General features: G+C 38.0%; 1 protein-coding gene across 1 annotated transcript in view; it reads right to left on the bottom strand.

Annotated features, from left to right (window-relative positions):
• Positions 1-21,829, bottom strand: part of PRKAR2B (protein kinase cAMP-dependent type II regulatory subunit beta) — a 75,510-nt gene that overhangs the window by 10,871 nt on the left and 42,810 nt on the right. Inside the window, exons 3-4 of the mRNA XM_058863916.1 lie at positions 9,139-9,191; positions 7,955-8,038 (exon numbers count right to left, since the gene is read on the bottom strand). Coding sequence (XP_058719899.1) covers positions 7,955-8,038; positions 9,139-9,191 — 137 coding nt within the window. The remainder of the gene's footprint in view (positions 1-7,954; positions 8,039-9,138; positions 9,192-21,829) is intronic.

Raw genomic sequence — 21,829 nt, 5'->3', positions numbered from 1 at the left:
ATGATGTCTCAAATAAGATGGGTAGTGGGCTTAGCCACATCCTTGGACAGTTCCCTCAAGACCCATGGATGTAACTCGCCAGGTCCCATGGACTTACGCTCCTTCAGTTTCCTCAGACGTTCTTAAACCTAAAGCTGGGGTCGTTCTACAATGGGTGGTTCTTCATTCTCCCCATCCCTGCTTTCACCTTCTGCAACTTGGGCAGTGTGGCTGCAGCACTTGCTGGTGAAGACTGAAGCAAAAAAGTCGTAGAGTACCTGAGCCTTCTCCATGTCCTGGGTAACCAGGTCTCCTAGACTCTTCCTGAGAGGATCCACATTTTTCTTAGTCTGTTTTTTAACACCGACACACCTAAAGAAGCTTTTTTTTTGTTACCCTGAATGTCCTTGGCCAGATTTACTTCTGTCTGTGCATTAGTGAACTTCCTAACATAACACCATAACACTTTCCAGCATGACACCACTTCTTGCTGACTCCTTTATCACTTGGAGAAGGATGTTAATGCATTCCAAGAATCCCCTGGAAAGCCTGCATTGTCCCTCTGACAGATATCAGGAGTGGCTAAAGTCCCCCATGAGGATGAGGAACTGTCAGTGTTCTCCAATCTGCTCCAATCTGTAGAGGACCTCATGCTCAGCTTTCCTGGTTGGGCAGCTGTAGCAGACCCCCACTGTGATGGCACCTGTCCCTGCCCTCCTTTTAATCCTGACCCACAGCTCTTCATCCATCCCCAGGTGGAGCTACATGCACACCAGCTGATCATTGATACAGAAGGCAACACCACCAACTCCTCTCTTCTTCCTGTCCTTCCTAAAGATCCTGTATCCTTCCATCTCAGTGGAGTCATAGGAATTGTCCCACTGTGCTCCTGTGGTGCCAATAAGACCTGCATTAGTAAGGTGTGTGGAAGCCTGTTGCATTGCTATTCCACATCGGAAATACACAGAATTTTGTGTATGTTTACAATTGCTTACAAAAGACATGATGAGATTTAGAAGAACAAAGCCCCAGACAGCAATGATAACTGGTTTACCAAGGACATCCCCTTGACACAGTGTGTGATTCCGTCCCTCTTGCCAGGTCAAGTGAAAAACTACAACTAAACACTCATGGCTCCCCTCTCGTAGACTTTGTATCACAAACTACAGATGCATGTTGCTTTGCTTGAAAATAGGATGTTAACCTCAATTTCTCTCAAGTCAACGAAACAAACATGGTAATCACATCTCAACAAAATGCCTTGACAAAAATTAGATAATAGATATTAAGTATAATTAGAATGAGATTTTTTTTTTAGGATACACCTCACACAGATTAAAAATCTAGTCCCTTGTATATCTTTGCAAGACATTTAGTCAAGAGAGCTGGTAGACTATGCCATGTTCTTCCTAGATGCCAAAGGCTCTTTTACCTGCCAAACTACCAAATGCCTTGCTACTGCTGTGCCAGGTATGTCTCTTCTTAATATCAGTTTATAAATTTACTGTGAGCTACTTTGTAAAAGAAAAAAGGATGAAGTTCTCCTTTCTAAACTCAAACACTGGGGTTTTCAAAATCATCAATGTTTAAAAAGATTGTTGTTTGACAAAATGCTACCTGAATCAATAAAGGCACTCTTGATAAAATGGAAAGTAGGATGTGATCATCACTGGTAGTCATGACAATGACAAATGTAGAAAGTAACTTCTGAAAATTTTCCTTCCTGACTTACCATAAACGTGTTCAGGAGATAGAAGGCATAGCTACATTTTTAAAGTTAAAATGATGTGGCATCTAACAGCAATCTGAGACAATCCTAATCTGGAATTTGACAGGAGCTGGTAAAATCCAGCTATCAAACTGTGTGCATTAGACCTCTAAAGTAATAAGTAACTAATAAACTAACAAGTAACTACTACCATCCTATGTTGGGATTATATATGCTTGGGAACCCCACAAAAGGATGAGTGTGCTGCTGGAGTGCTCCCCAGTAGACAGGAAATCTCAGTTAATTTCCTTTATAGATCCAAAACAGCCTGCAGTGGGCAGAAGATTTCCTTGCACTTTAGCAAAATAGTAGCAACAAGACTTGCCTATCTCATATGACTTCTAAAAGCATTAAAAGATTATCATGTGAACTAAGTTAATTCACAGTTCTTCTACTGTCCCTGAGTTCATGAAATGAGGCCCAGAAAAAATAGCATCCTGGTGGCCACCTTGTCCTCACTTTGTGCAATTTGAAATATCAACAAATTAATATTCAACATGATATTAAGAAGTCAATGAAGCAGACAATACCAGAAAAGGAAGGGGGCTGGGTGTGGGGAAGGTGAGAGAGGTAGAAAATGTTAGCAAAACACAGGCAAGGAAACCGTGGGAAAAAAAGGACTTCTTATATCAACAACTCTGAACCTTGTAGAGGAAGATAAATTACAGAATTCACATCTACACCTCTCCACATTTGTTTTTCAAAACAAAAACATGCACATATACTCCAGGGGAACTCTGATAAAAATGTTAGCAGCAATATTGATTCAATTAAAAATATTTAGTTCCCTTGTGTTATATCCACTTGAAAACTAATGAAAATGCATTCATTTCCTCACCATCAAGGACTCTAATTTGTATTTCCATGTACAATCAGTATTTCCAGGTAATAGTATTTTCCTTGAGAATATACCTTAACCTTCTTCCACACAGTTACATGCTAAATTAGTTCTCTGCCTCTCAAATATCATACACATGGCCCATCAGTCAGGCTCAGTAACACATTTCATACTTTGTAACTATCCCAACTACACATCTTTTTAATAACTCCAGGGATGGTGATCCAAACGTTTTCCTGACAGTCTCTTCCAATGTTTGACAACACTTTCAGTGAATAAATTTTTCCTAATATCCAATCTGAACCTCCTCTGGGTGAATTTGAGGCCATTTTCTCTGGTCCTGTTATCTGGGAAAAAGAGACCAATCCCCCACCTGGCCACAACCTCCTTTCAGGCAGTTTTAAGAGTGACAAGGTACCTTATGAAAGGTACCTCCTTTTCTCCAGGCTCAACACCCTCAGCTCCCCCAGCTGCTCCTCAAAGGACTTGTGCTCCAGACCTTTCCCCAGCTCCACTGCCCTTCTCTGGAAGGGCACCTCAATGTCATCACCTTTGTGTCATCAGAGGGCAGAGTATTAACATGTTCAGGCATTCTGGGTTCAGTTATATTTAATATACTCACATTTTATGTATGTATAAATGTGTATATATATGTGTGTGTATGTGTATATGTATCTATGTATGTGGGGTGGGGGGGTGCGGTGTATATTCCCATTAATTGCTCCAAAAATCTGTAGTTCTAATTCTTCACCAAAATTCTTAAGAAGCTAAGAGCAACATGAGACTCTTCTGTTACTGGTTTCAAGACATGATTTGGCCTTAAGTATAAGATTCCATTATTCATAAAACAGTTAAATTATGTTCTCTTTCATCTTCCTTCAAGTTAATAAATTCTAATTGATTAATCAATATTTGTGCTCTCTTATACTAATTCTCCAGGTACATAAGTGGCAATATGCCCAGAAATTGCTTTTGCATATTTGTGAACAATATGTATAATTTATTACTTTTTAGAAAAGGGTCAAGACCTATTTTATATATTCTGTGCAAGCATTAGCAGGGCAAAGCTCTCCAATATTAAACTTCTCTAAAAGAGAATAGATGATCTAACACACTGCTTGTGAATTTTTGCCAAAGAAAGGATTCAGACTTTAAGTGCAAGGACACAGCTCAGCTTTCACGGTACCAGCCCTTTGAGCCAGCCTCTTGCTCTGATAAAAGGTTCATCAGGTTTTTTAACTGCTGGCCTATGGACCTTAATTTCCACACTAAATAGCTTGTTGTTAATCACCCCATCACATTTTCCTCTTAAGAGACAAAACCAAAAGAACAAATCTGAATTGTAAAAAGAAAGTGTAGAATGCTTCCTTGGCCAGTAGATGAGCTGCTGCTGCTATTTTCCTGGTGATAAAACAGTAGTTAGGCTGAACAGAGAGAAATTTCAGAGATAACAATTTCAGGCTTCTCCTCTGTAAGGGCTGAAGACATTTGGTCATCTTGTTTTCTCCTAGCTGGCTTACCCAAAGTGGAAGTGGAAGGGAAAGAGCAGCTTCAGAGCCCACTGGAGTAACCTCCAGCACCTGGAGCACAAAGGAGGGTGTCTGGTAACATGCTTTGTGCGTGCAGGTAGAGTAACCAGCCTGGCACATCATGACAACCCTGGGAGCAAAACAGTAATATTAGGGCTTCTGGCAATGGGAAGCCAGACTGAGAAGGACAATAAACAGTACTCTAAGAGGAAGAGGTTTTCCTGGGAAGGAGAACAGGAACAGGTGTGTTAGAAGAGGAATGAGTTAATCTAATATAGCATGGGAAGAAGAAAACAAACATCTGAATAGACCTGTCTCCTGATTCTTTCCTCATCTGGTCCTCTAAAAAGTAACTAAGTATCTCTGCAAAACCTCCTTCCCTATCTTGTTGCAAATGCATGTTTCAATTCATATTCTTCTCTTGAAGTAATTTTTCCAGAACTGTAACACGTTAGGTAAAACTGGTATTGAGTGACAGCAACTAGATGGCAAATGATTAAGCCCCCAGAAATGCAAAAATATTGCTAAAATGTCAATTCTTTAAAAGTATTTTTAATTTAAGGGAGTTAACAAAGGAATACATTGCTAAACTCACATTCACTGACCCTTCACATCCTCATCAATCTACAAAGTTAAAGTTTCCATAAAACTCAAGAAACTTCATAGACTTTAAGCTGTAAGAGCTGGGCATTAAAACATAAGAATGTTGCTCAGGAAAATCTATGAGAGCTGGTGTTTCTTTACATTATTATATTTTTAATCACAGACAATACGTGAAATATTGATATTTATATATATAATGTGCAAATTTACCTGATATTAAAAAACTACTGTAGTTAAACGAGGGCTCAAGACAATGTTGTGTGTGTGAATAGCAAGTCCTAAATTGTCTCAACGTCTGAAGGTCATCTTTTTCTCCTCTCCCGTTTAGCTTTAGATTCAAATGGTTCTGCTGGGCTGCTGGGTTTTAATTTTATGCAATGGCTCCTGTCATGTCAAATGGCCTCTGTAATTAACACACTGAGCAGAGAACTGTAAGTCACTCCTAACTACTGCAACTTCTCCTTCAGCTTTAGTGATAGCCTTATCTTATCCTTCCATTCAAATTAAAATACAGTGTGCGAGGGTGGGATAAAGTGTTAAAAAAAGGTGGACTTCACTGAGCATCGTGTACTGAACGGAATTCTGATCGCACTATAAGACATGTTATTCTGTATTTGAAAATGGTATTTGACACACTCTAAAAGGCCATCGGGGAAAAGCCATTAAGCCCTTTACATTGTCTGTTCCCCTCTAACTGACCTTTGAAATGGTGACTTCCGTACACAGAACTACAGCAGAAAGCAGCTGAAGTTCAATACAAGGAAAAAAAACAACCAAAAAACACAACAGTGGGGGCAGGAGATGCTATCAATACAAAACTTGACTTTTGTTCCAGAGACTTGAGCTTTAGCAGCAGAAGATATTATCTCTCTTCAAGATGAATAAGGTTTTTGCTAATACACCACTCTGTAAACTGAAGCATCTCTCATGAAGAGCCAGAGGTGAGGAAGAGAGCTGGCACAGGAATATTTAATTACTGCAACTACAGTGGCAGAGCCCTTGAGTCGCTGCTCAGAAGCAGAACAAGGAGGAGTAGAAGTTCCCCAGGGACTACAGATCCTGGTTCCACAGAAGGAACAAACCATACTTAAGAAGGCTACATTTTAATATCTTTGCTCTCTTCAGAGCTCAGTAGTTTTCCAGTCCCTTCTTTTATGAATAAAATTATTGTAATGAAAAACTCCCTTTCAAAAATTACTTTATTCAACTTTCCAGAATGCTGCCTGTAAAGGATTTCAGGCAGGAGAAAGTGTTCTTAATCCACTGGACAATCTGAGCAAAAGAGGGTGAACAAGACTTGGGAGATCCCCAGAGCACATTTCAAGGCTTTGGATTGCAGACCTCCACAAAGGGAGAACTCAGCTGAGAATTCTTCTGCTAAACACCTGGAACAGATTGTGGGAACTATTAGCAATTACAAGTAACTGAGTCAAAAGAAGAATTGAAAAAAATAGTTCAAAACACCAGTATCAAGACATCAAGCACAGTCCTGAGAAGAGCTTCATAAACAGAGGAAATAATCCCTCAGTATTCCTTGGAAGAATCCATCCTTGGAGAAAGTACATCAAGCACCCACACTGGAGCAATTTAATGCTCTATGTCTACACAACATTACAATATAGCAAACAAACCCCTATCCTGCAGACCAAGTGGCTGATGACTATTGAGACAGGGGATCTAGCTCTCACTGTAATGCAAAGCAAACCCCATCCAGAGGATTGATACTGTAAGCACTATTAACATCACAGCAGGTTCTAGGAGGACACAATAATCCTTTGTGTTCGTGGGGGCTCATAAGAGAGAAATGCTCAGAGCTTAACCAAGAGGAGTCTGCCAAAATGCCATTGGCAGGCTAATGTAATGATGGTCCAGGCAAGTGGAAGCCAAGACACACCAACAATAAGGAAAACATATAATAAAGCAATTTCATATCCAGAGCAGATGCCCACAAATTATTTTGATTCCATGAAGCTACTCAGAAAAATAGTTCAGGAGCAGAAGGGTAAATGTGTGCATGGCTTTAGCTTGAGCAAGTATAGTGGAACAGCTGATTAACTACCAATAACAGCCAGCATGAGGGAGTTAGGAAACTTTCTGTGTCAGGATCCCTACTGTCGCAAGAACGCACGTGTATTAACACCCACATTGAGACTTGATGCCCTTCCATAACAATAACTCCAAGCTTCTGCTAAGCTGGGGCTTTGTGGCTCACTGCTCCTCAGGGCTTCTAAGGGAACAGTACCCAGAGTCAGGGTTCAGTCTTTGTGCAGACAGAAGCAGGAGCTGGAAACCTGCAGCACAAATTAATGTACATTCTCTTTAATAGCACCTGACTTCCAAACAGAGCTGCAGGCTCTTCCATTAGCTTCCCCTTGAATCAAATTTTAAACTTTCTGTTCTCATACATAAAAATCTACATAATTGTGTCTCTTTCCGTCATGCTCCCTCCCTTGACAGCACAGAATCAAATCTCTTGAGAAAGCATTTGGGATGCTGTGAGTCATCCCAACCTCAGGATGCATGTTTTGATTGATACACTCACCTTTTCTCTAAAACAATCCTGTGTGCTTTTTTGGTAGCATTATCACCTTTGTCTCATCCAGATCGTTCATTCAGTGTATTTAGACTTTATTAAAAGCTCATAGTTGCTTTTATACAAAAGAGAAGGAAATTATTTGCATGGAAGAAAATTATCTGAAGTTCTTTACGGTATCTACCTTAAGTGAAATAATAATGTAAACACCTCACTGGCACCTTTCTCTTTCCTTCTATTTCATAATCCACTTGTTCAATTACATCCATAACTAAACTGAAGGCTTTGGGGGTAATTTGCTGTTTTGTTTTGAATACCTTTGTTTGAGGTACTCAGCACCTTTTGATGCTAAAAAGCAACTAATAGAAAAAATGTAAACATTCCAGTTAACTGATGTGTTTATAGACACCAGTGTATAGGAAGATTTAAAGTAAGAAAATACAGTAATTAATATGATTAATGTATCCATTTTTATTAATGTACAGATTCATATTAATTTATTTCAATCTTATCACTTATGGTGGTAAGCAAAAGATTCTATATATGATGTATCAGTTCTAAAAAATGGCATTTCTGGAATTTACAGTCAAGAAAGCATACATAAGAGGTTACCAAGTCAAATCTGTAAACTTCTGTTCCAAAGCTCAAGAGAAATAATTCTTAGCAGCACTGCTAAATGCTGCTCATTACCAAGAATTTCTTACCGGATCCAGGTTCTTAAAAAGAAGGATGTCCTTGCACGCCTCCTGCAGTCTGTTTCTTTGATCATCTGTTTTGGGGTGAATAATCTGAGGGATATAATAAAAAAAGCTCTTAGAGTCATTATCATACAGTAGCACTAGCTGAAAGACTGTGCTAATTCAACTAAGCAGTTTACACAATATTTTGGCCATGATTCATATCTCTTTCATTTCTAAACCTTCAGGATTTAACAAACACTAAATGATAAAATGGTACCACCATACAATTAGCAAATGAAACACTGCTGTGTTTAAGATCACAAGATATTTACACCTGTAGAATCCAGTTAATTTCTGCAAGCTGCTCTGGACACATTTATCTACGCTATTGCTACATAAATTTTACTACTCTCTAATCATATTTAGGGCATTCATGTTTTATAAAAAGCACCACTGTTACATTCAGCCATGACTACTTCCTAAAAAATATTTTGTGAAATAGTATCTGTATTAAATTTATATCAGAAATTTCACAGAGTAAACAACATACTTGACACTGAGTAAGCCAGAGATTCACTAAATTACCAGTGTCTGGTTCATCTGAGTATCAATCAAGTTGTTCAACTCATATGCTTCAAAAGATATGCTATGTATAGCTGTAATACTATAGGGTAATCTTTTGGTCAGTGTTACAAGCCATAAAATTAGGTGGAATATAAACAATTAAACTTCTCTTGAAAGTCATGCTATTTCACCTTAAAAGCCAAGTAAATGCCTTTAAAAGGGTGACATGAATGAAATAAATAAATACAGTTCATTATTTGTCACATTGTACCTTGAAAAATCTTAGCGATTTTACTTTTTTTAACTTTTTCCTGCCTTTTGAAAAAGGAAACTACCACAAGATTATGAGGACACCAAGGAAGAGTCTTTAGAAGCAGGTGCTCTCTGGGTAAATATAATTGCAAAAAAATGTTTCCTTAACCACGTACCACAGGTTTGGTAATTAAGAATAATACATCAAGTCCTACATGGGTGACTATTACAGAGAATTTTTTAATGTTCCTTTAACACAAAACCCCAAGAGATTACTAAAGTATCTTATAATAATGATGTTTTTGGAAAGGAATGGTAAAGCTGGTTACATTTTTCCTCCTAAAGTTAATGTCTGAAATTTGAAAAAGTATTTGACTCTAAGCATGAAGTACCCTAGATTCTGCGTCGTCCTCTTCCTCATCAGGATTGTAAGCTTCTGCACACACTGAAATAAAAGGAGGAGGATAATCTTAATTCAAATTACAATTGTGTTCCACAAAATTTACAGAACAGAAAATGCACTGTGTGGCACAGCAATAATACACATTAATGTAACACATTCATATTGCTAAGAGGGTCCAGAGCAAGTCAACTCCAAACTGCAGATGAAACAAAGCTATACTTGTATCACTTTTGGATATGCTTGCCCCGTTTTGAAAGTCTGCTAATATACTTACCCATCTCTCACCTAACTTGTTCTTACTTTATGGTCAGGAATTTTTTTTCTGATGTTTAAATTAATTCTTTCGTTTATAATCTAAGCTATCCATACGGGATGCAGAGATCAGATCACTCCCTTCATCAGTGTAGCTTCAAGGTGGTTTAGGGTGTGTTTCTTTAGGTGGTTGGTTAGTAGGCTCAAGGTGCTTTGTTGGGGTTTTTAGCATACTTGAAAACTTTTTGTTCCTACCTACCCTTTTCTTTCAAGGCTAAATATTTCTGTTTCTTCTTTTTTTTCAATTTCCTTACAAGTCCTGTTTTTCAGCTCTCTATCCATCTTTATTGCCATTCCCTCAAATCCCTCTAATTAGCTATATATTTATTGAAATGTGATGCTCAAAACTGGTCCCAGTATTTGAACTGGGCAGAGTACTGAGTACATCAGATGAATCACTCCATACTTTTTACAGGCTATATGTTTTTCTTATCCATCCATGCTTTCTTTACAACAGCTTGACTATGTCTATTCATGTCATATTTACAGTATATATTGTTTTCAAAACCCACTGCTTAACCATCTGTCCTGTGCCTGTCTATGGCTATTCTGCTCAAGTATAGTATCATACACTTACACCTGCTAAATATTACTTTCTTTTCAAAGCCATGTCAAGATCATTTTCAATTCTAATCCTGTTCTCTGGCATCCTTCCAATTCATGCTCAACTTTGTGGCAACTGCAAATTTAATAAGCATATTCTCTAAAACATAATCCAGATTATTGCTGAAAAACCATATTAGTGTCTAAAATAAACTCTTTCACATGAGTGAAACAGCAGTAGCTGCTTGAGGTTTACCTTATCCAACCAGTTGTGCAACTATATCCCATGCAACTTACATATAAATACTGATTGATGTTCCCTAGCTTGTTTATAGAGGACTCTGTAAGACAGCATTCAGAAGTTTCTTAAAATGAAAATGTAGGGCATCTGCTCCTTTTCTTTTATCCACAAATTTTAATTTCTTGTTACAGGGTATTAGATAGTTCCAACAAATCCATGCTGATTGCTGTTCATTACTTTCCTCCAGGTATTTACAAAATGAATATTTGTCTGTAATTCTTCTAGGAACAAAAATTATCTGCAAATCTGTGACTCTTCCATCCACAGCTCCCGCCTCCTTTTAAGGGTGCGGTTTTCTATTTTTCTGGAATTTTTTTCACACTCATTTTTCTTCTTCACATTCTCAATGGTAACTGCTAACAGGGCTGAGACTAATTTAGAAAATTCTTCCAGTTTCCAAGTATAGCAAATCGGAGGCACAGCTAACCTGGGAACACCTAACACATTAAGTACTGTCTGATTTGTCCTTTCTCCGTTCTAGGCTGTTTTCCATATACTCAAAATAACACTAGTGAAGACCAATGTGCTTCTGTTAATCAGTAGAGCAACACTTTCCTGGAACATGCTCTTACCAAAAATATACTTCCAGAACCATTTCTGTTACTCCTCACGTACTTATTGTACACAATCTTTTCTTGTACACATTTTTTGATCTTGGCTTCTTCGCTGTGTTTTGGGGTTTTTTTCCTCTGCCTATTTTGCTATTATTTTGTATTTTTTCTAAATAATCCAAACTAGTTTTAATTTTGTCCATGGTTCCTTCTTGTGCTTGACATAAATGAGCTACTTATATTTTAGACAGATTTATTTTACTATGCATTTTGTCGTTCTCCTGTGTTGTCCCAATTTTTATTTTTTATCTTTATGATTTTTCTTTGGGGAACAAACAATTCTTTAACTTCTTCAGACTCCTTTACAAAGAGGTTATGCCCACTGTCCTCTCATATCCCCTTGAAACCTGTTGTTCTAATTCTTTTACCTCTTTCCCTTCCTGAAATCTGTGAGTCCTGTCATTGAGGGGTAATTCTTACTCAACCTGCCTTTTCTCTCCCAATTCTTTAACAATTTCTCCCTTAGAGTTGGTATGAAATATAATAGGTCCCCTTTAGAATTACTTCTGCCACTGTCTTCTCAAAGTTTGGTTGCAAGTGCGTTGCAAAGCACATTGGTATTCTCCTTCATTGGCTTCCAGCAGATGACTGGTTATTAAAATCACTCATTTTCACCATCACCTGTACCCTGACAATAAAAATCCCCACCTACCTGAACTGTTTAATGGTCTGTGCAATGCCTGCATAACAATGGATCCCATGAGCTTTTTCCTATTATTATTATTATTACTCATAGAGCATCTGTATGTCCAACTCCCTCTACAGCTAGGTCACACCACAAATATCTGAACAAAAATATGCAACAGCCTCTTCCTCCTCCCTGTCCTCCCACCACATCTTTGCTATGCCAGTTCAGTCACAGAGATAGTCATGGATTAAGATTTGGTGTCCTCTTGTTCATTCCCCATAGTTCCTATGTTATTATACAAACAACTTATGAACTGGTAACCAGGTAGACCCATCAACCTCATCACTACCACATCCAATTAAAAAGATTTCTCATTAAAGTATATCATTGCACATATTAAGCAGAGTCCTGAAGGAAGTCCTGGTCCCCACTGTATCAGACACTCAAGTAAAATCTCAATTTTATAAAACTTGGCATCTTCAAAATCCAAAGAAAGAAATTGGACACAAGTCCCTCTGGAACTGAGATTCCTATCCAGTTTACTGGGAACTGGATTTGGTCCCAAATAATTACAAATGACCACAAAAGGAAGTCAGCAATCTCTTGAAAAACTCTAATATTTTAATTCTACATAAACAAAATGTTCCTAATGACTGTTTAATGGTACTACAGTTACTACAATCTTGTCAGAAATAAACTTCAGGGGATTTTATTTAAATAGCAACAATAATAACATGCCAAGTAAGCACCATATAACCCACTGAAATGTAAATCACTATTTTGTTTCAGCTGTGCCCTAGTGCACGTATGTGTACATGGGAGCCAACGATCTGTGTTACAGTGCAGTACGCTGCTGGGTGTATGGAGAGTGTGTTTCAGCTTGAGGTGCAGGTACATCCTGTCCTTATCTGTATATGGAAAGAGTTGAAACAAATCAGGAATTTAATTTGATAACTTTGATACTGTTATGCCAGAACTGACAGGTCTCAGAGAGCGTAGCTGAGCATTTAATAGTCTTCCAGAACACACAAAAGAAACTGAATTCTTCTCATCCATGCCCATCATGAATCATCTTATCAGTCCCTTTCATACAGCAGAATCAGTCCAGAAAGAGAGTAAGTTCCTGAGGTGTTTATTCTGGGTCAGCTTGTGTCTCTGCACAACATCACTGCTCTGCTAGAAATGCATTTCAGTCAGTCTCAGCAGCTATCAGCAGGTCCCTTCATTAAATATTTCTTGTTTATCAGTGGTTATGAAAACTGTATTTAAGAACTGCAGTTTCTCCTGACTAGTACCCATAGGAACAAATTCTAAAAGGATTTATTCTTATCATCTAGGATGAGAAACTTACTCTTTTTACAAATCTGTACTTAATTTGCCTTCATTTGGCTCACAAAGATACAAAATACAAATGCTATTAATCTGCTGTTTTAAATATGTAATTTCCTTTCCTTTCTTGCTTATTTCAGTAACACATTCATTTCTAAGTGCATACCACTAGGTGTCTCATTGAAAAACTTGATGCATTTTATTTTGGTTCTTAAAATATCGTTTTTGACATTACTATGGTTCACTGAATTTTATTACATGAACACTGGGGTTTGGCACACAAGAATCCCACCATTTAAAACTGAGATGCCTTTTACACAGATGTCCATCACTTGCACAAGTCATCTGGATTCCAGTTACAGTCAATGGAGAGAAACAGGCACTTTTACACAGTGATTCTTCTGACCTGTATTACATGCCTAGACTAAAATGAGATTATTTGAAAAGATGGTTTATTGGTTGAGGCAAATCCTATCCCTTTTGAGATGAGTCCTAGTAGTTATAACAAGCTGCAAGACTGGTTTCCCCCACTTCTCCATTTAGTATGTATTTCCTGGAAAACAAAGGAATTCATCATCTGATGGTGATGACATGCTGCTCATGCAATAGCACATCTTCTGTATTCATTTCATGTGTTCCAAGGAGACAGTCTGTGGTCCCCATCTCTTTTGCCTAAGGCACCATGACCATGACTAATGACCGGCACCACAGACATTAATTATTCTGAATGACTGCACACTGATGGCAGCTGCAATACTCACAGTGTTCAATATTTTATTTTTTTACCTCTCTAGCTCATTCCACATCCCAACAGTACTCAGTACATGCTACTTCACCATGCTAAGATGCCCTGCCTTGTTTTGCTATGTGCCACTGCTCAATGCAGTATTCACATCATTGTTCAAAAAGCAGTCCTTCTACTTTTCTTAGGGACATATTTCATCTCATATCTAATTACGACATTAAAAAATAGCGGTACAAACACTGTACATATTTCTCCACTGATTGCTAAGCTCAGCTAAGTGAAATGATTGTTTTGTTTCAGGTTTTCCACCTGAGGGTTGTTTCAAATATAGCTCCCCAAGATGGACACAAATACCAACAAACCCAAATACATCGACACAAAGAATCTGTAGGAAAAATGAACTGTCAAAAGACAGTGTATTATGAAAATACACATGCACTGAAATCTGTGCACTACTCTAGATGGATTGCCTTGTCAGCAAGACAGAGGTAGGCTTTGATAATTTCTAACTCATCACTCCAAATAAAGTCAATTTCCTAGTTTTCACCTGGTAAATACGCTTTATATTCAAAATCAACAGTACAGTCACTTCAGCCATGAATGAATTCTACGATGAAAATTAACATACAGTTGGCAAGTGTAAGATCAGAAAAGATGTTAGTCATGCTCTCTCATTCCTTTGACACATCAGGAAACAAAGCTATCAATAAAGAAATCAATTAAAAATAATATAAAATCACTGAATAATGTATTTTACTCAAAACATGGCAGGAAAACCAATCAATATGTGTGTACTCTTTCCAAACTACAGAACTCCCAGTCACAAATTGTATTTGAAAGAGTTTTTCAAGAGAAGAAGAGCTGTGAAAATATTTTTTCATCCCATTCAAATCGGGACTACAGTTTTGCCAGCCTGACTATCAGGCTGAAGCATGAAAACAGACCATGTCCAGCTGCTGTAGCTACATCAGCATGTCATACATGCTTGTAAACATCCCTATCCATGGCAGCTATGCCCATTCCCTCATACAGTAAAAACATAACTTCCCCAGTTTAACTGCATGGAAATTGCCACAGTGACTTAATAACACTGTGAGATTTTTCCTGTTTTGTCAGGATTTACTTGTCTTGAATGAGAAATTTGGTAGACAGAGACACCTCGCAGAGCAGGTGGTAGTTCTAAAGTAGACTAGACAAATACTACTGGACCTCCAAATTTTCTGACATGGAAATGTATTTTCTGACTTCTCACCAGTTCCTACCACTACAGGAAGAACTAGAAAGACAGCCCTGTACACCAAAACTCCAATCCCATAAGTAGTTTTTATTCAAACAAAAGCAACCCTTTGGGGGTGGTAGCAGTGACAAATAACTGGTTGTGGCCTCAGACACTTACAGCTATCAAGTAACATATTATTTCTGTCTTCAACTGCAAAGATCTTCCACATGGAAGACAAAATTGAAGAGCTTTAAGTAAACATAAGGACTAAAGAACAGCCCAGAGAAAGGTTGCTCAACTCTCTCATCTGAGTGTAAAATTAAATGAGACAGATAGAATTTATCTGATTTCTACGCATGATATAAGGCACTACCAACTGGCTCAGCTGCTGAGACCCACCATTTGTGCCAAACCCTGGAACTATTTCAAGAAATTTAGATTACTTTGAATATAAACTAATTTGGAATAAAGTGTGATCACTGGGGCTATCACTTCCCATGATACTGTCAAAAAGAAGTCTGTGAAGTGCCTACTCCTGAGGGGTTCACTAAACTGAAACTTTATCTAGGCATAACTAGGTGAATACACAGAATATCTGATACCTCGCAATTCTGTATTATTACTCCTTTAAACACAGAACATTTACATTAGAGATGCTATCCAAACTGGAATAAAAGTATGCATACTCAGAAAAAGTGGTCTGGCAATCAGAGACATGCATATTGTAGACATTTCCTCATATACAACAAACCAAAAATAAAGAAATTTCCCCTCCAATCCACACAACTTAGGGGATAATGACTTTTGAGCAGTCAGTCAACTGCCTAGCACAAATAACTAAGTGCTCAGAATGACAGTGTAAAAATCTGAAGTTGGAAAAAATCCAGGCAGCTTGTTTCTTCTTAATTATCAGGAAGGTGGTCTTCAGTTCATTAGACAGGAACTGACTGAATCAGTCTTCGGAGCACTGCCAACACAGTCTGTTTCAGGATCAGCTGCTCGTGAAGGACAGCTACCTTCTCTTGCTGTCAGTGTTCAGACTGCAATTCTCCAAGCACTGCCTTCATAGTCACCATCACCTACCAAACACCAGGGTTGTGCTCAGCTACACAGCTCAATGACAAAACCTTCATGTTGCCAGAGCTGGAAGACCTTGCTCAGCCTGCACCACATGCTTGCAAGAAATTAGAGTCACACAATCAACTCTTCTACAGCATTTTCTCTTGGCCATCTGCTACCAGTGCTATTTCTAATGTGCTGAACTACAAGCTATTTCCTCAAGCATTTCTGAAAAACATGAAGTATCTAATATATCATGTAGCATCTTGAATGAGGTCCATGCCAATAGTGAGTCATAAAACCTCCCAAGGATTCTCTTTAAAAGTCCACATGGGGTTTATTCATATTTCAAAAACTCTTGCAATGAAGCTGAATTTTCATCAAAATTCTACTGATCACTATGAAAGCCCATTTGAAGAAACTTGATAACCTCGCAAAAGACATTTTTGGATAACTTTATCCCAGTTGAGTTATTCATGTGCGGACACCTTTGCACAAGTGTCTTAATATTATCTAGTATGTAAAAGTGTTAATTGTGATGTGATAGACCATAGTACATTCCTCTGCTTCAAAGCACTCTGGATCACAGCTAGCACACTCATTGCTGGATCCAAGATGCCACACTGGTCCCTGAAGTCAGAGGGGTTTGAATCACTAAACAGCCTCCTTCACAGAATCTATTCAAACTTCAGCACAAGGAGCTGAAAAAATTCCCTATTTTTAAACAGGGCACCAGAAAGAAGCTTTAACAGAATCTCCCTAAGGACTTCCACAGTACTCAGTCCTCTTTCTAGTCCTATTTCAGTTCTTTCAATAATTGTGCAATTTATCATGATGGAGCTAAAAAACCCAAACAACCCCAGCCAGGCTTCTGGCTCGTGGTAGGTGACAGTTTTTCTTGGTGTCTCAGGAAATGCTTGGTTTAATCTGTCTGGCAAGTGAAAATCAGCACAAACACACATTACGGTGTCCAGAACACTGCAGGAAGTTATTAAGCAATAAAATCATCACAAAAGTAGGATGTACTTCCACTGGAAGAGTTTGCCAATATATACCATGCACTATAGTACTTACTCCATAAGCTTTCCCACTACAGCATAAGGAATAGCAACATCCTGTACTCTGGTGTTGACTTGTGTAACCTTCTGTCCCCATTCTCATACCAGTCCAGCAGTTCACAGTGCTACAGTGTGTTATTTGGGATATATATAAAATATGCATAAATATTTGACAAAGTCTGAGCAGACACAGAATTCTTTGCACACATTTCAACTTTATATTTTCTAACACTACAGAATAGAAACAGAACTGCACCCAGCTCTTCCTGCCATATGTAGTACTTCATATCAAACCATACAGTGATGTGATCACATAGTACCTCAATCACAGATATTTTTTTTTATTGGGAAGTCAGCATTAAGATGATATCAGAGAGACTAAATTATCTTCCCTCTAGAAAAGTCATCTCTTACATACAATGTGAGCAAATATAAAGTGCAGCTGTTAAAAATAACATATTCTGAACAATGCAACCTAATCTTTGTCCATTTTGTTAGCCCATTTAAAGAGGGTTAAAAACAAAAACTGTCTAGGACAGTGGCAGCACCTCTCAGATAACATATTTAAGAAGGGAGAAGAACCTGCTATGTAGACAGCAGCTGGAAGACAGGAGTGAAAATACATGAGAAAATCTGTGTCAAGGATCTGCAAAGAGTTATAAAGACTAACGACACAAAAAGGTGGTGGTTGGAAACCACGTATTTATGGCTATTTTGTGTGGTGGTGTTTAAAGAACTAAAACAAGATCTTGATAGCTATAGAAAGAATGTAGTGAGATGAAGAAAATGGTTAGAACTGACAAAGAAAATAATCACTGATGACTGGACACTTAAAGATATTAAAAGATTCAAGAAAGAGGAAAAATGTTATATTTAGGGGAGATGACAGAAGGTGACCTCCAAGACTCATGTAAAGAGTGGCTGTAGGGAGAGTAGAGACAAAGCCAAAACTATGGACTGTGACAAGCTTGCCTCAGCATCTTGCCAGGGGATTAAACTGATTTGACCAAGATAAGGTGAAAAACCTGCCAATAGTAGGTGTTACAGTATGATAGTATGATATATAGCACAATCTATCATCCAGCAAAATGGAGAAGGTACACATAACTCCAAATCTAGAACATGCCTCTGAACCTTTGGAATGATATTTAAGTCGTAAATTCAAGAGTTCTTCAGAGGCACTTGTCAAAGCCTGTGATCCCACATACAGTGAAGATTTGGTCTGGGCAGCTAAGGGAGTGCAAAATTCAGCCCCAAACAGGCTTCACATAAAACTCTGCAGCCATATGGGATTCAAAACAGCAAGCTGAGAATAGGCACCTTAAAAAGAGGTGGAATAATCCTTTTGAAAGAATGGTTGCTATAGCAAAGTTACCTTTGGTTTTCACCCTATGGGACCAAGGGAAGGAAGCTTAAACCCATCTTTCCCATTTTCCAGAAGTGCCCTACATTGTACATTCCAAAGTACTCTGTAATGAGATGCTCCTCATTCCTCCTGGGCCCAGGCTGCTAAGCAAAATGAAATGAGAGAATAAGCTGATGGAGCTCGTCTCCTGGAATTTTAGCATGCTGATTTTAGTTATATTGGCTTTGGTTGAATGGAGAAGTCGTGCTCACATAATCCTCTATAAGAAATATAATAAACCAAACCTATTAAACAGGTTCCAGATATAACAGGAAGACAGGTAGACAAAAAACATTAGGGAAAGTATTTCTGCCAAGTTTTGAAATGGTTGATTTTGAACATCTGTTTTCTCAACAATTCCAAAAAAACAAATTCAAGACCTTTTGCTGACCGAATTTTTTTTAAATAGCCAAAGGAAGTTCAGAAGACAAATTAAAACTATTAAATAATAGATGTGTTGTTTTACTTTTCTGTAGTCAAAATATGAAGTCCAGTAATGAAATAATACTGGTACCTACACACCAAGGAAAAAAGCAAGTCCCACACAGCAATCAGTACATGCTCACTTGCACCCCTAATGGTGCAGACAACCATAACAAGCCAAAAGATGGGCTACAAATATTATCATTCCAAGAAGGGGGACAATAATCACCCTGAAAACACAAATTACCACACTTATATTTTAATAATAGAAGTTGTCTGTAACTGCATGACTACTTACCACTCAGAACAAGAAAAAAGGCATTGAGGTCTCACAGAAGTAATCTTTTCCTAAGAGAAAAAAAAAAAAAACAAGCCTCCACTCATTCAGCTGACGACCTGTCACTACTTGAACTGTCCTCAGCCACTGTTAAATGCAGACAGTGCAGTCTGAGGACTCAAAAAAGAAGGACATATTTTCAGCTTTCTAAACACCCTCCACCCCTCCTACACATGCATATTTGACACCATTATGAACTAAATACTACTGTATTCAAAAGACTAAATGGGCAAACACACTAACACATCTATCTTTCCTGGATATTGTGAAACCAGTTTTATTTTTCCTTCTGTCTATGGATCTTGCAGAATTCCACAGTGCTGTTTCACTCCTTGTTTTATACTAATATAAGAGGATGCAGAATGCCTGGATGAGGTGTCATCAGCACACATAGGATGCTCCAAGGTGTATTACTCTTTTGTGCTGGTCACCATCACTTAACTCCATTTTCTCAGTATCTACTTAAAACCACTCTGCACTTGAAGAAAAGATGAACCCCAGGAAACTAACATACGTGTGCAGGAGGAGCTCTCTAATGAACACCTGACAATATGAGCTCAGACAGCATCAGACTGACAAGACAGTTGGTTTGGACTTCCCAGTCTATTCCATACCTAAATGACTGTGATGACTAAAGTATTTTTCTCCACCTGCAGCTAATAAAGCAAGACTGAGTTTTTTCCCATAAAGAAGAAATTACTAAATTGCATGAATGGCCTCCTGACTTCTGCAACAAATTTTTAATAATTACATCACAGAATCTGGAAAAAGCTGAGCACATCTCCACAAATACTTTGCTGCTGTATTCCAGTGCTTGTTTCAGTATCCTCCATTTTCTGCAGACTTCCTCGTCTTACACAAACCTCAACTCCTAGTCGCTTGCCTTATTACACAGGATCTCCACTGGGACCAGCTCTTGCATTCCCCTACAAAACCACGACCTCACATCATTTCAGCAGAAAATGAAACCTTAAGACAGCAGGAAAAAGCTCATGAGTGCAAATACAGCAAATTTCTCAGCAACTGAATCCATATCAGAAAACCTCTGAAAACAGTGCATTTTCCATTTTGAAAACTAAACATAAAATATGTGCTTCTAACTCGGTTTCCTCTCGAAACTGTGCAGTGGATGCAAAAGAGAAACATACTTTCAGGAAAACAATATACACATGAAATTATTCTTACTGAATAGAAGGGAAGATATATTTTTATTTCTATTTTTACTTCATGAGAGAAGAGATAATACTGTATTTCCCTTGTGTAAGCTACAATTCCTTTAAATTTGAAAGGGCAAAATACTAAAGATCCTAACCTGAGCCAAACACTTCACATTTACTGAAACCAATATCCTAAGAAATCTTGTATCCAGGTAACCACTTTTCACAAAAGCTCCTAGAATTACAGCACAAATTAAAGAGTTAACATCTCACTTTTCCAGGTGCTAGAATTCAGGCTTATAGTTCTTTTCTCCCAGGAAACGAAGTACCTACAGCTGCTTTTCAACAACAACTCTATTAACTATCAAAGAATAAATGAACCCTTAGTGTAAGACAGAGTGGCATCTAGCTTCTTCAGCCAAAACAATTATTTGTAACAGAATGTTCTTCTAGAGATCAAACTTAGAGGGAATAATGAAGGCCACAGAGAAAGATGAAGGAATGCCAAGGAAATTCTATTTCTTTTATAAACACCCCATGTGTAAGTAGCAGTGCTAAAGAACTTGATTTAATTTGTACACAGTTCCCTCGAGACTTCTAGAAATTTGAGGTTTAATGATGCAATAATCATTCAGTATAAAAGTTAGCATGATAACAGCACAGCTAGGAGATAACAAAAATATTCTGGCTGAATGAACCACACTGAGTTGAATGAATCAGACTGCTGAGGTACCCACTGCTGGTGTACTAAATAAAGCTATTCTAATTATTAAGAAATAGAAAACAATAAAAAGCAATAAAAATTGAAAGCTACAAGTGTTGAAAATAAACAGTGCCATGCTTGAAATACTGTGACAAATGAATTTGAAGGTACCACACTTCATGTAAACACTTATAAATCAGCGTGGGTTTTTAATACTCTTAGGCACCTTTCAGTGGGCCAAGCTTAAAGGGAAAGTTATTTACAACTAGTTGAAGCTCTCAAAGTCGCACAGTACACACAAGGCAGTGTATAGATCATTCAAGTCTGGTGAACATTTTCCATCTTTGACAAAGATGCACAAAGGAAAATCAATAATATGAAGAAACTGAGAAGCCTGGATAATAATGGGATATACAGAAGAATGATCATCAAAATATGGAAAACCTCCAGGAACTGCAAAGATTCAGATACATAAAAGACAAAAATGCTATTGATTGTAAGTCTGAGCATGCTATTGGTGTTTCTATCCCAATGCCCCCAATATTAAAGGGACCAGAATTCATTACTGTTTTATGCTAAAAAATTCTTCTATGTAGTTCATTTGAAACTATTTTCACAGAAACAATAATGTTGGGAAAGACCTCTGAGATCATCAAGTCAAACCTCTGACTGGTCACTACCTTGTGAACTAGACCATGGCACCAAGTTCCACGTTCACTCTTTTCTTGAACACCTCCAGGGATGGTGACTCCACCACCTCCCTGAGCAGCCCATTCCAGTGTTTAATATCCCATTCTGTGAAGAAATTCCTGCTGATGTCCAAACCTCTGCTGGCACAGCCTGAGGCTAT

This window comes from Poecile atricapillus, chromosome W (assembly GCF_030490865.1).
Source record: "Poecile atricapillus isolate bPoeAtr1 chromosome W, bPoeAtr1.hap1, whole genome shotgun sequence".
NCBI lineage: Eukaryota > Metazoa > Chordata > Aves > Passeriformes > Paridae > Poecile > Poecile atricapillus.
The sequence above is the reverse complement of the archived record's forward strand: the minus strand, read 5'-3'. Positions and strand labels throughout refer to the sequence as shown.